The 13,215-nt window shown below is 36.7% G+C and overlaps 1 protein-coding gene across 1 annotated transcript in view; it reads right to left on the bottom strand.

The window, feature by feature from the left end:
* Ptprz1 (protein tyrosine phosphatase receptor type Z1) overlaps positions 1 to 13,215 on the bottom strand; it is a 161,325-nt gene that overhangs the window by 59,195 nt on the left and 88,915 nt on the right. Inside the window, exons 9-11 of the mRNA XM_052172827.1 lie at positions 11,646 to 11,830; positions 10,565 to 10,691; positions 3,469 to 3,515 (exon numbers count right to left, since the gene is read on the bottom strand). Of these exons, the coding sequence (XP_052028787.1) occupies positions 3,469 to 3,515; positions 10,565 to 10,691; positions 11,646 to 11,830 (359 nt within the window). The remainder of the gene's footprint in view (positions 1 to 3,468; positions 3,516 to 10,564; positions 10,692 to 11,645; positions 11,831 to 13,215) is intronic.

The raw sequence follows: 13,215 nt of genomic DNA, 5'->3' as shown, positions 1-13,215 counted from the left end.
AAAATAATATCACAAAATGTTTGCTTCATAATCTGAGCCAGTTTTTCTGAGCATCCATGTTCAGCTTAATGGGATGGAATTTCTATCTTATTCCTCAATATTAAAAGTCTAAGAATCTGCCTAGCCGTCTGACATCACTCCACACTGACCCCCAACACCAAGTGTCGTTCATGCCTCCCAAATCCTCTTCTTCATCTCATTCTCAACAGACACCAGTCTTGTTCACTTGCCAGGGAACACAGCAGCCAATCCACGAGACTCATCTATGATCCTAACATTGATCCTAACTGCTCAACTAAGTCATACCTACCTCCCCCCTTCCCACTGTCTCTAAGCACTTGTTAACTGTGCCGTCAAAAGCTCATTCCCACATCTGTGTTGGAGCCTACTTTCTAGGGTCTCCTTAAAACTTGAACACAGTCGAGCATTCTGTACTTTCTCAAATTCCGGGATTATTCTAACAAGATTAAGTGAATCTTCTCCTCTATTGAAAATGAACATAGAACATCTTTAATTTAATCTCATTTATGATTTAACCTTTCTTTCCCCTTTCTAAACTGAATCTCCTCAAAGATATGACATGTATTGTTATACATGATCTAATGATTTCTATGGGCCTTACACTAATATTCATCTTTGCTTATGTTCCACACTAACACACTTTATCATAACCTTCCATAAATCCATATGTAGATTCCCATAACAATTTTATGAGAGCCTTGTAGATACTCTGTCTTCCCGTTGCATATATTGGGATAAAAGCTATGCACCAGCATAGATATAGACCCTAGGTGATTTCTTTTCTGGTAGATTATAAATTTTATGACATTCAATAAGACACCTCTTGGAATCTGAGGGAGATGATCAACCATTCTCTGTACTTTGCTGGATTTGTTAGGCCACACTACCTTGTGTCAATGTTTCTAGAGTATATCATTTATGTTCTATGATTATTATATGTATTACATGGCTACAGACATTTTAACAGATACCCTATCCTGTAAGTTTTTGCAGAATTGTTATTTGCCTTCTCTTTTTTCCTGCATCACCATACCTGCTTTCTCAACTTTTCCTTTTTTAAATTTAAAGCTCCATTCATGTAGAAATGTTTACTTTTCAAGAAATGTTTTCTACATGGAGTTGGTTTCCTTCTCATTTCAATAGTCAGGATTTAAAAATCCTCATGAATACAATCCACCTAGTTCTCAGTTTCTTTCATTCACCCCTACATGAAGTGTAAGATCAGAAGTTCTTAGGACGTAAATAATGGGTATTCCCAACCCATCGCAAAGTCACACTGTAGGAAAACACACCATTTAAAGCATCTGTTCTGACCTGACTATATGCTATGATAGTTACTTTCAATAGGATGCAATATTCTGACTTAAATTGGCTAATCAGGGTACTTGGACCTATCATTTCAACTCCCATGGATGTCTGACTCCTTTCCAACACCAGTGCAAACTGCATTCTATTTTCACTTTATAAAATGGTATTTCTCCTCCTTTGGGTGCTACTGCCATGGAACCTACAAATAATAGAGTTTTTCAAAAATGCTCTCTCCCAGGTCACAACCTTCCTCACAATGATTTTTTTTAAAGTTCTACCATGCCTTCGTACAGGCCTTCTTGCCTGTGAGCTATACATTCTTTCCCTTTATTTCCTGGTTCTCCACCATTTTCCATGCTGTAGGGCTAGGCAGTGGGAAGTAGGAGAGTAAGACCATTGTCCAGGAGTTTTGCCCCCTACATTTTCATCACAGGATGGTCCTGTCTCTCTTCCAAGGTCACAGCATCTGCTGGAACACAGTCTGTAAACTTTCTCCTTGCCTTTCAGGTATACGTAGAGCAAACAGTCTCTGACAGCTACAGGCCCAGTTGTAGAAAACTGCCTCTTCTAGACATCCATTTACCTTCTCATGCATCTTTGAATAGTTTTTTTTTTAATTAACTCAACTTCAGTGAGTACAAGAGACATCTGTTTCTTGTTGGAACCTGGACAGATATGCTGGGTTATTTTTCCTCTTCCTGTTGAAGAACCTTTGACTAGTACATGATAGACTGTAATGGATGTAATTTGAAAACATTGCACCTTACTTACTTACTTGCTTGTGTTTGCAGTACACATAGTGGTGTACTGCACATTGTACACATAGTGGTGACACTTAAGTAGCATCCCATGTACATGTATATGTATATACTTTAGCATCCCTAATCTTATACTGCTAGTGTACATAGCCTATTCACACAACTAAATGCTGTAATAGTTATAACACTGTAGTTTTATATAAAAAATGCTAGTAATTAACATTGGAAGATTTCAAAGAACTTTTGTAAGCACTCCCTGAGATTTCTTTAGTGTCAATATTAATTAAGAATAAAAATAAATAGGGAATTGGAACCATGGCAATGATAATGAAAAGTAATTGCAGACTGCATTTCATATACAATGGAACCCAAACAATATCATTTACTAAATTACTAGAGTGAGGGGCTTGCTGCTTCAGCTTATCAGATATAAAGAGTTGATTTAGCAGCATAGCAAACATTTTTTCTTTTGATTTGATTCTGTAATTTTAGTAATTTCAATTGTAAAATTGATTAGTAATTTTAGGTATTATTTATGCACGAGTGAACACTAGCTTTGCGTGGCCACATACACAAAGCTATCCCTAGGTAAATTGAATGAATACTTGTAAAGTAGAATAAGTATTTGGGTAAGATAACCCATTGTAAGAAAGACTAGCTATAGATATCTCAATCATTAAGGTAATTATATATGGAAAATGATAGTCTGATTTCAATCCATTACTAGATAATGGTATTATTTATCCCATTTTCTCTCCCCTCACACAATTTGGACATATTTGCTTATCTATCTCATCTAGAGTATCTGGTTTGCAAATATAGGTTCAGTTGTGATGAATAATACATTTGGGGTTAGGTTGAAGTACACATTCACTCAATTGTTTTCCCCCATGTCAAATACAAGATATTGTTAAAATTGGTTTATAGTCTCAAATGTTTGTTTACTTAGAGGACATTTTGCTAGAACTGTATGCTTTCTACATGAATAGCTCAAATATCAAAAATATTCTGTTAATAACCTGGCTCATATTTATTAGGAATCTGTCAGCCATGGATTATTTATAAACTGTAGCAATATTAAAATCTAGGACAATATAAAATTGCCAGAAAAAATTTGAATGCTGCAAAGTTCCAATGTAGCTATAGTTTATAGCTACAATCATTTGTGAGGTTGATTCTTTTTATTATAACTATTTTTTTGTGTATCACACTAATCAAGCATCTTCCAAGTTTTTCATAAATCGTATATGTGTGTGTGAGACATTAAAGCACAGCAATTAATCCAATAGTGAATCATACAGCAGAATCTAAAATCCAAACAATAATCTAGGTAGGCTTTTACATTTTAAAACATTTAAATATAAAAAAATGGCTATGATACCTTGATTATTTCTTCAGTTCCAATTAGTTCAGGAAAAAGGTCAAGTTCTAAAAAGTTAAAAATAATATTGTTAGCAGTTTTAATTCGATGCCTGCAGCCCCATAGGCATATCTTTGGGTGGAAGGAGAGAAAATTAAAAGAAAACCGAGAAGTCACTACCATTGAAAATATCTCAAAGTGTCAAATTCTAGTTTCAACACTGACAAACCAGAGACAACACTAAAAAGTGACATGTGACAGCATTTACATCTGCATTAGATGGATTAGATCTCCATCTCCTCACAAATGGTCTTTCCCAAGCCCACCCCTGCTCCCATCAAAGCTAAGAAAGAAAAGGGACAGCAAAATAGTGAAAAAATTAATAGTAAAAACAAGCCCAATTTCTTCTCAGTGCATCTTAGGGGCTGGCAGAGCTGACTGGGACTTTCTAGATGCTTGGCTAGGATTAATTTTCTGATTTGAGTAATTTCCCGAAGTTCTTCTGACTAAGGGCCAAACTATTTGCTCGTGCTCATTTGACTTATTTGTGCTTATACTTATTTGACTACAGGATCCAGCACCTGACGAGAGGGGGAGCTTATTATCAAAAAGTTCCAGCACAGGCTGACCGCAGGGAAATCTAGAAAGGTTTTATGTGCTTTCTCCAGGGAAATTGATCTAATAGCATTTACACTATTGGAGAGAACTCAGTAACCACATTTATTCAAGTCTGCCTTGAATAAATCTCGTGGATATTTCTCAGGCTTCAGGTGTGTGTCTGGGTTATTCAGAAGGGGGTAAGCATGGCAGCAGGGGGGTCTTGGGGAACTGTTATAAGGATGCCTTTCATGTGTCCCGGCTTTGCTGAACCTGCACTCCATTGTCAGTTTCCGCTCTTCTCTGTGTTGATGTTACTTATGCCCTGTGTTTATGTCTTTACACAGTAAGTGCATCTTCTAAAGAAATTCCTCGGCATAACTGAATAGACATTAAATATTCATCTTGTTTTGACTTTCCCTTCAATGTAGACTATCACAAGTTCATTTTCATCATCAGAAACTCCTTGGGTACGAATAACAATAAAATCAAAAACATTATCACAAGTTCATTCTTATCACCAGAAACTCCTTGGGTATAAATAACTATAAAATCAAAAACATTATCACAAGTTCATTCTTATCAGAAACTCCCTGGGTATTAATAACTATAAAATCAAAACCATGGTTGGGCACAAGAATTCTGTTTAGAAGAGAAATCACATAATGTCTACAGATGTCCTCAGTACCTAAGATTTCACCTTGATACTTTTAAAAGCTTAGCTATTCTGAAGTGATTTACCCTTGGTAATTTTCTGTGCTATCAAAGTGAAAATTTTCACTTGAAATACTCTTGGACTTTACTTTAAATTCTCCTTATTTTATTCATGGATGGGTTGACTGTGAAAGAGCTTAGGCAATTTTTCTATGGATCAATGGTTTTGTTCGTATCCCTAGGTAATCATCTCCCCACGTCTTGTTTACAAGCTCTTTACTCATAATGGGTCCAAGTTAAAGTCATTTCAAATCTCTCAAACACCCGCGTCTTTGTAACCCTCAAGAAAACCAACATGTGGGTAGTTAATAAGATGCAATGCACTGTGGCCAAAATAACCTTCAGCTTCCTTTTCTGAAAGTTACAGCTAGAGTGGAAAAGTCCATGTGTGTAGTAATCTTCACATTCAGTCCATGAGACACCACCTAGGCTTCCCAGAAGCCCTGTCTTCTCATCTGCTCGGAACCATTTTAATTATAACAAGGGCAGACCATAATATAATGTTTCTTAATGATGCCTGTGTTATACTATATAGTTTCACCTGTATGAGAAAACTCAACAATTTTATATTCTTTTTAGCATGCATCAGGAGATACTTCAGATTTTTAAGGCTGTTTGCCATCGTTTGACCACGGATTTTAATGATCTCATTTATTTGACAGAGTTGGGATGAAAGTTGGCTTCCTTTCATTCCACATTCTCAGTGTGCTGTGTATTTGATTGGTTTCACCGCTTACTAGTGAGCCGTGTTAACTATGTGGATCATGATTCCCCCAATGTGAAATGTGTATACTAATTCAACCCTGTTACCCCAGAGTCTGAGCAACTGCTGCTGTATGTGAGCTTGCTACTCACTGCAACAAGGACACTTTCTCTGAACCTCCTTAGGTTCTGAGAAATCCTGAGTGTCCTCTTGATCCCATGCCAGTCTCGTGGATGGGGACCTTAGGAGCCTTCACAATGCTAAGTACAAACTCACTTTGGAAGATCTTGACTCTGGTTTCCAACTGGACTCAGGTCATTTTAATAGAAATTCTTGGGTTTCATAAGTAGAACAATTCTGTAAACTGTCTGTGTTTCCTTTCCAGAGTCTGAAGAAGTTGTACTTCTGAGTATGAAGGGTTAAAACCCCCCCATCTAAAATAGAGGCTAAGCAGCCACAGCTCTCCTATTCATTTCCCCTTGTTGGTACTTTTCAAAAATAGTAGCTGATATTTTAATAATTGCCAGTTGACTTGGCTGTTACTGATAAATAAAATGTTTACAAATTATGTTAGTTTATAGAGTATCTTCACTTCAGCAAAATAGGTTCCAAGAAAGGTGGGAAAAATATGATAGTGAATCGTGTCTGTGTCTTATTTTATTTATTTATTTATTTTGGTGGAGATACTTACAATTCACATTTGTGTAAAAGCTGAAAAAATGCAGGTGACATGTGCTGTCCCGAGGAACATGTAATCTTATGTATACGGAAAAGTAATATATTAGTAGATCCTGAGGACCTTACTATTTCATAATACAAAGAAGCAACAACTGACGACGTTTGACAGCAAAGTTATTTAATTGCTTTAGGATAAGCCAAATTTCACAGTGCATAACGGAAAAGTAATGGAATCTCCTATTGCTTCAATGTGTCATTTAAAGTATAATGATTCCATAGCATTAGTAGCAATGGTGTGATGCAGGAAGACCAATGACAGATGCCGGGATGCAGCAAGATACCAGGAGACAAAGGGCAAAGCACACGATGCATGGAGACTGAAGCATATGGGTTTATTTTGTCATACACTCACACTTAACAATACAGTTATTAAAACCTGAAAGTCTATATGTAAAAGTGCCCTCTATACTATATAATATTCATCAGAGAAGAGAATGAAACATACTGATGTTAGTTACAATGAAATAAATATACTCATGAAGTATTCATTTGTAAAGATAATTTTGTAACGTGTCTCTTAAAAGAACACTTCTTTTCAACACTAAAAAGACAACCCTGAGACTTTTAAATTGTTTATGTGTGTATTTTAAGATATTGCTTGAAATCATACTTAATGGATATTAGTGTCTATTAAAATTGTTGTATTGTAGTGGCAAGTAACATTAAGATGTGATAAAGTTGTAAAATGATTGTCAATGTAAATGCATAATTTAATCAGCTTAGGGAGGTAAAGGTTGGACTTGGAAGACTAACTTTTCCGTAGCTATTGAGTGAATATTTGAGATCCATGCACATACAAGGGTGATTACTAATCACCTTCATTTCATTCAAACAAGATCAATAAGCAATACAGCATTTAGAAAACAAATAACAACAGAATAGTTCAATGGTATGTGTTATCAAATCACCAGTGAAAAGTAGTTCATGGTAAGCAGGATGAAATGGCCCACCTAATACATTCCTACATTAGCCACAAAAATAAAATGATTCACTAATTAGAAAGCAATCTATTTTGTACAACTAGAAAGTAATATCACTGTCCAGATGGAGACATGTTTACTAAAATAACATTTAAGCTAATGTGAATTGTAAGTGAACTAAAATGCAGCCTTTAAAATCAGAGGTAAAAGTCTAAAAGAACAAAGGTTTTCCTCATAGTTAGTAAGAAATTCCCAGGTTTGAAACTAACTAGTTCTTGATGAATAGAGTTTTTTGATGGGTACAGTTAGGGGATAGTCTACCTACTATGTTCATTAGCTTGGGTTCTAACATTATACAGTCAAATACCACCTTATACTAAAGCACCAACACTGTCAAAGCATTCCAGGGGACTAAGACATCCATAAAGATTAAATGGTAGGTCCAGTCTAGCGTCCCATCATAGACATGATCAACAGTGCCCGATCCCTTGAATAAATAGAGATTAAGTTGTAATACTTATTATTTTGTACAGATAAGAACACACTACAATAATTAGCAATGCACCAACACAGACTCATTCTACAAACAAAGCACTCACAGATAAGATACAGAAGACATCCATCTGATCATCTTCATATGCAATAAGCATTTCAAAATGAAAAAACAATAAAGAACAAAAATTTTCAAAAAGGTAGGCATGGTGACATAGTGACCAGTGTGGAACAGGATAAAGCCAGCAATCTATTTCTTATAAATACCTTGGAATCTCCTTTATGTACAGAGATGAGAGTGATTTAACTAAGCAAGAAAGTTATGTGAACAGGCCCAATACAAATCATACTAAAGCACATCAATAAGTATAGGAGAATTTCCATATAATGCATGGTGGTCTATTTATATATGCCTGGCCAGTTTGGAAAATATCATCCTGTCACTGATATTGCTTTCTGGATAGAAACACATGAGGGATCTTTGGGGAAAGCTGCTGTTCCCTGGAACATAATGACACAGAATATAATTGTGATCAATTCCTGTGAGTCTCACTTTTGAGTAAGATTTAAAACAACTCAATTTTGAAAAAAAATCTAAAAAAACGGCAATAGGAAAAATGATCATATAGAAGCCATGAGGCATAACATTAAAAACCAATGATGCCATCACAGGAATGAGTGTCATCAATGGCCAACAGCTTGACAGGCGTTGGAGCATTTGGTTGAGAAAGGAATGCAATGTGATATTTAGCGGTCGATCACACAAGGTGATGAAACATGCTCATCATGTGAGCTCACATTGAATTAACAGGTTGCAGCCTTTGGACAGTGAAATAAAGGAATTCTCCACTCTGCATATAAAACATAGTTATAACTATTCATTGACATGAAAAACTTGTAAGCATTGTTTTGACTAGAATGAAAGGGATGACCAAAGAGCATTTATGTATGTATATACACATTTATGTGACTGTATATTGTGATGTCCATCCATATATACATGTACACATGCACAATCACTCTAACACCTGAAAACTTTTAGGAATAAAAGCAAGACTATGTAAATTTGTCAATTGCCAAATGATGCCTGTATTTTGACTTTTTTATTGCATATGTTTGAGATCAAAAGATTTTTCCCTTAATGTTTTGAAAGGATGCATGCAGATAAATAGAATTAGAAACAACTCTTGTTTCTGTAAAAATAAGATTAGTATTAACTTAAGAGAGAAAAAAGCATCCCCTGGATCAAATTATAAAAAGTGGAAAATATTTAAAGTAAACGTTGAGATGCTTTGTATAGATGTTTGAAAATACCTGCCACGATCCTAGGATGGAGGGTACTTACTACATGCTTTGGGGGCTGGAAAGGAAATAAGTACAAATGAAATTAAACCAAATCTTGAGTTTAAATCTCAAATAAGTCTCAATATTCACTCATCCATTTCCATTTAGTGATTTTTTGCAAACACAAATAGATCTCATTTTTTCTTATCTTGTAAGTGTCAAAATGGTGGCATTAGTAATAAACTTACAGATAGTTCTTGGGTTTGCTAAATTCCAAGTCTCTTGGGAAACCAGATATAACAGAAAATAATTTTTCCCTTTGTTTAAAAGAATGTGAAGTCAGTTCTGTGTTTAGGTTTTCGAGAACTCTCCACGCTGGTTTCCCACAGTGGCCGTGCCAGATTTCACTCTGGCTGATAGTGAATATAGGTGCTTTCCCTGCTCCCCCTACCCCCGCCTTGAGCAGAGCCATTCCAACTGATTAAGGTGAGCTGGAATCCCAGAGTGCTTTTAACTGGCCTTTCCCTGATGGCTAAAAATGTTGAACACTTATCAAAATATTTATTGGACGTCCATTCTTCCTTCCTTCCTTCCTTCCTTCCTTCCTTCCTTCCTTCCTTCCTTCCTTCCTTCCTTCCTTCCTTCCTTCCTTCCTTCCTTCCTTTCTTTCTTTCTTTCTTTCTTTCTTTCTTTCTTTCTTTCTTTCTTTCTTCTTTCCTTCCTTCCTTTCTTTCTCTCTTTCTTTCCTTCTTTCTTTTGCTTTTAGAAACATCTCTTTAGTTTGCAGTACTACATAACACATGCATATTTACTGCTGCATGTAACACAGCATACTGTTACCAGTCACAATAGCAGCAAATGGGACCAGCCTGGAAGTCCATAGCAGATGCAAGGATGAAGAAAATGTATTACGCAATAGAACTGAAGTCACTCATTGCAAAAAAAAAAATCATAACATTGATGTGATAATTGATGAAGCTGGAAAGTAGTGCATGAGGCTAAGTAACCCAGACCCCAAAAGACAAAATCTGTATTTTTTTTTATATTCACACATTCTAGATTTTAGTTTTTACGTGTGTATAGGGATATGTGGGTACAGGTCATAAAACTAGAAAGGACTCAATGAAAGGGAAGAGAGAGGTTGTGTATGTCTGCATGTGTGTGTGTGTGTGTGTGTGTGTGTGTCTGTGAGTGTGTGTGAGTGCGTGTGAGTGTGTGAGTGTGTGTGAGTATGTGTGAGAGAGTGTGTGTGAGTGAGTGTGTGAATGTGTGTGAGTGTGTGAGTGTGTGTGTGTGTGAGTGTGTGTGTGTGAATGTGTGTATGTGTGTGTGTATGTGTGAGTGTGTGTGAGTGTGTGAGTGTGTATGTGTGAGTGTGTGTGTGTGAGTGTGTGTGTGTGTGTGTGTGTGTGTGTGTGTGTGTGTAAGAGATTATACATGACATGAAAGCAGAGAGGTGGCTACTGGGGCAGGAATGGGACCAAGGAAAGAAGGGAAGGAGAAGTATTTTGAAATAAAACACAAACAAGTATTATGAAAAGGATGCTAATAAAAAACAAACTATAAAATCACTTAATAAACACCAAAGGCAGAAGAAAGCACATGTTCCCAGGAACCAAAATAGCATCATTTCCTCAGAAGGTAGAAGGGCATCTTAAGAAGCACTCACCGGCGTCCTCAGTAGGCATATCGACTATCAGTTGGTCGCTGTACTTCCCATATAAGCCATTAGAGCATATGGCCACTATTTGAAGAACGTAACTCATGTTAGGGAGTAAATTATTGAGAATGGCACCCTAGAAGAAAGATATTACAAATTACACAAAAATGTTATTCTTGGAAAACTATTAACAGTGAAAAATTAACCTTGAATATTTGTGCCTGCATGCAAATGCATACGTGTGTTCACATGTATGTGTATTTGCATATGTGCGCTTACAAAGCAGTAAGTCAATTTCTTTGTAAATTTACTCATGAGTTCAATTCTCCTATACTCTTATCTCTAGATTGTAGACAAATGAATTTAAGAGTAGTTAAATTTTTATCAATGGTGTCCATATGCTGTTCAACATACTAATAATGGTAGGTTTATTAAAGTGGGTTCTCAGGATCAGTCTTGCTGCCTAAATGTGGAACTCAGGGGTTTCCTGGTATGACGGTGTCTTCCTGCACTTGCATGCAGATGAGAGGTTGCTTACCCTTCCCCACCAAATCAAAGTCAATGGCCCAAGCATGATCTTTGGATCACAAAAGGATTCTGATCTGTATTTTCTGTAATTCACTGGATGGCTCAGAGGGTCATTTTATATCATTCTGTCCTCAGTTATCACTTTACATATGCCATCTAGGAATGCATAGCAAAGGACTTTTAAGTCTGCTACCTGTTTTTTTATTGTTTTGTTTTTTCTTTTGATAGTTTAGAATACACAGCATATGTAAGGTGAGATTCTTGGGCCAAATGTGAGTGTTTAAATAGAGTACTTAATTATTCTTTACATCAAATTATTTTTAAAGGAGGGCCACATTAATAAGGTCCTAAGTTTTCCATATGCATCCTCCTTCCAACATGCTGTTGAGAGTGTCATGATCTTCTCGTATTTAATTCTATTTCTTACGCCATCTTTCCTGGAAACATCTTTGCTCAAAATGTAAAGTGACCAAAGGTAAAAATACATAATTATTTGTAAGTTCTTACCTTGGAAGTCAAACTATAATGTTATCAGACAGAAAGTAATTCATCTTATAGTTACCAAGTCCTGATAGCCATCTGTTAAAAACTCATGCTTGGTTTGGTCGCTTCCCTCCAGTGGCTGGTACAGAACTGCGAACTTCTCAATCATTGTGTCATAAACCACCCGAGGCCTTTCCCACGTGACCAGAAGGCTGGTGTAATTCTCAGGGTCAGCTTGCACATTTTCTGGTTCTGAACTACACACTTCAGGGAAAAAAAAAAAAAAGCAAGTCATTGGCTTCCAGGATTTATATTAAGTAAAAGGTACTCTCTAAATATTTTAAATTACATTTTAGTTCTACATGAAGTAAGATAGTCTGTCTTTTTTGTCATGATACTTTTACATATGATGATTTTTTTTGTATCTAAAATTAGATTCTGCTCATAAAAAAAAAAAGAGGGTTACAAAGTATGGCTACTTAGGTCCTTCTTAGAAGGGGGATCAAAACACCCATGGGAGGAGCAGAGACTGAAGGAAAGGCCATTTAGAGACTGCCCCACCTGGGGATCCATCTCATATACAGCTCTCAAACCCAGACACTATTGTGGATGCCAACAAGTGCTAACTGACAGGATTCTGATATAGCAGTCCCCAGAGAGGCTCTGCCAGTGCCTGACAAGTACAAAAGTTGATGCTCACAGCCAACCAATGGACTGAGCGCAGGGTTCCCAATGGAGGAGCTAGAGAAAGGATCCAAGGAGCTGAAGGGGTTTGCAGCCTCATAGGAGGAATAACAATATGAACCAACCAGTACCCCCAGAGCTCCCAGGGACTAAACCACCAACCAAAGAGTATTCATGTAGGGACGCATGGCTCCAGCTGCATATGTAGCAGAGAATGGTCTTTTCAGATATCAATGAGAGGAGAAGCCATTGATCCTGTGAAGTCTCGATGCCCCAGTGTAGGGAAATACCAGCACAGGAAAGTGGGCATGGATGAGTTGGTGAGCAGGGGAAGGGGGGATGGGATAGGAGGTTTTCGGAGGGGAAACCAGGAAAGGGTATACCATTTGAAATGTAAATAAAGCAAATACCTAATAAAAGGAATGATATTATTGAAATATGTTTTGAGAACAGAAGCATTCCAAAATAATGGTCAAAAGTTAAGCAAAAATGAATGTTAAACCAAATAAAATTCGTTTTATTAAAAAAAAAAGAGGGTTACTCTTGCTCAAATTCTGGAGAGTAGAATTCCTGCTTGAAGACCCCTTGACTATGATGCATCTTGATGGGAGTGGGTATGTCTACACCTCACTGTCCATATGGTCTCTTCCTCTGTCCTTAGAACACCACCAGGATTCAGTCACAGGTGCTCCACCCACAAACTCAATCTAGTCCCTTTCCAAAAATCCCACTTGAAAACACCATACTTTGATTATTTTCTGCCCTTTTAATACCATTAAGATATAATAAGAACAATAACTCCCTCCCTCCCCTTTTCTTTTGCTATTGCCTAGAACATGCTTTTGAGAGTATTTGACATGAACATTCATTTTTAGAAACAATGAGTAAAGGATATCTCCAAACTCATGGTGTCTGTAACATGCCTTGTTTGAGACTTGAAAAACATATTTAGCTCAGGACTTAGA

Source organism: Apodemus sylvaticus, chromosome 2, assembly GCF_947179515.1.
Source record: "Apodemus sylvaticus chromosome 2, mApoSyl1.1, whole genome shotgun sequence".
NCBI classification, from domain to species: domain Eukaryota; kingdom Metazoa; phylum Chordata; class Mammalia; order Rodentia; family Muridae; genus Apodemus; species Apodemus sylvaticus.
Note: the sequence above shows the minus strand (reverse complement) of the source record. Positions and strands in the feature narration are given on the sequence as shown.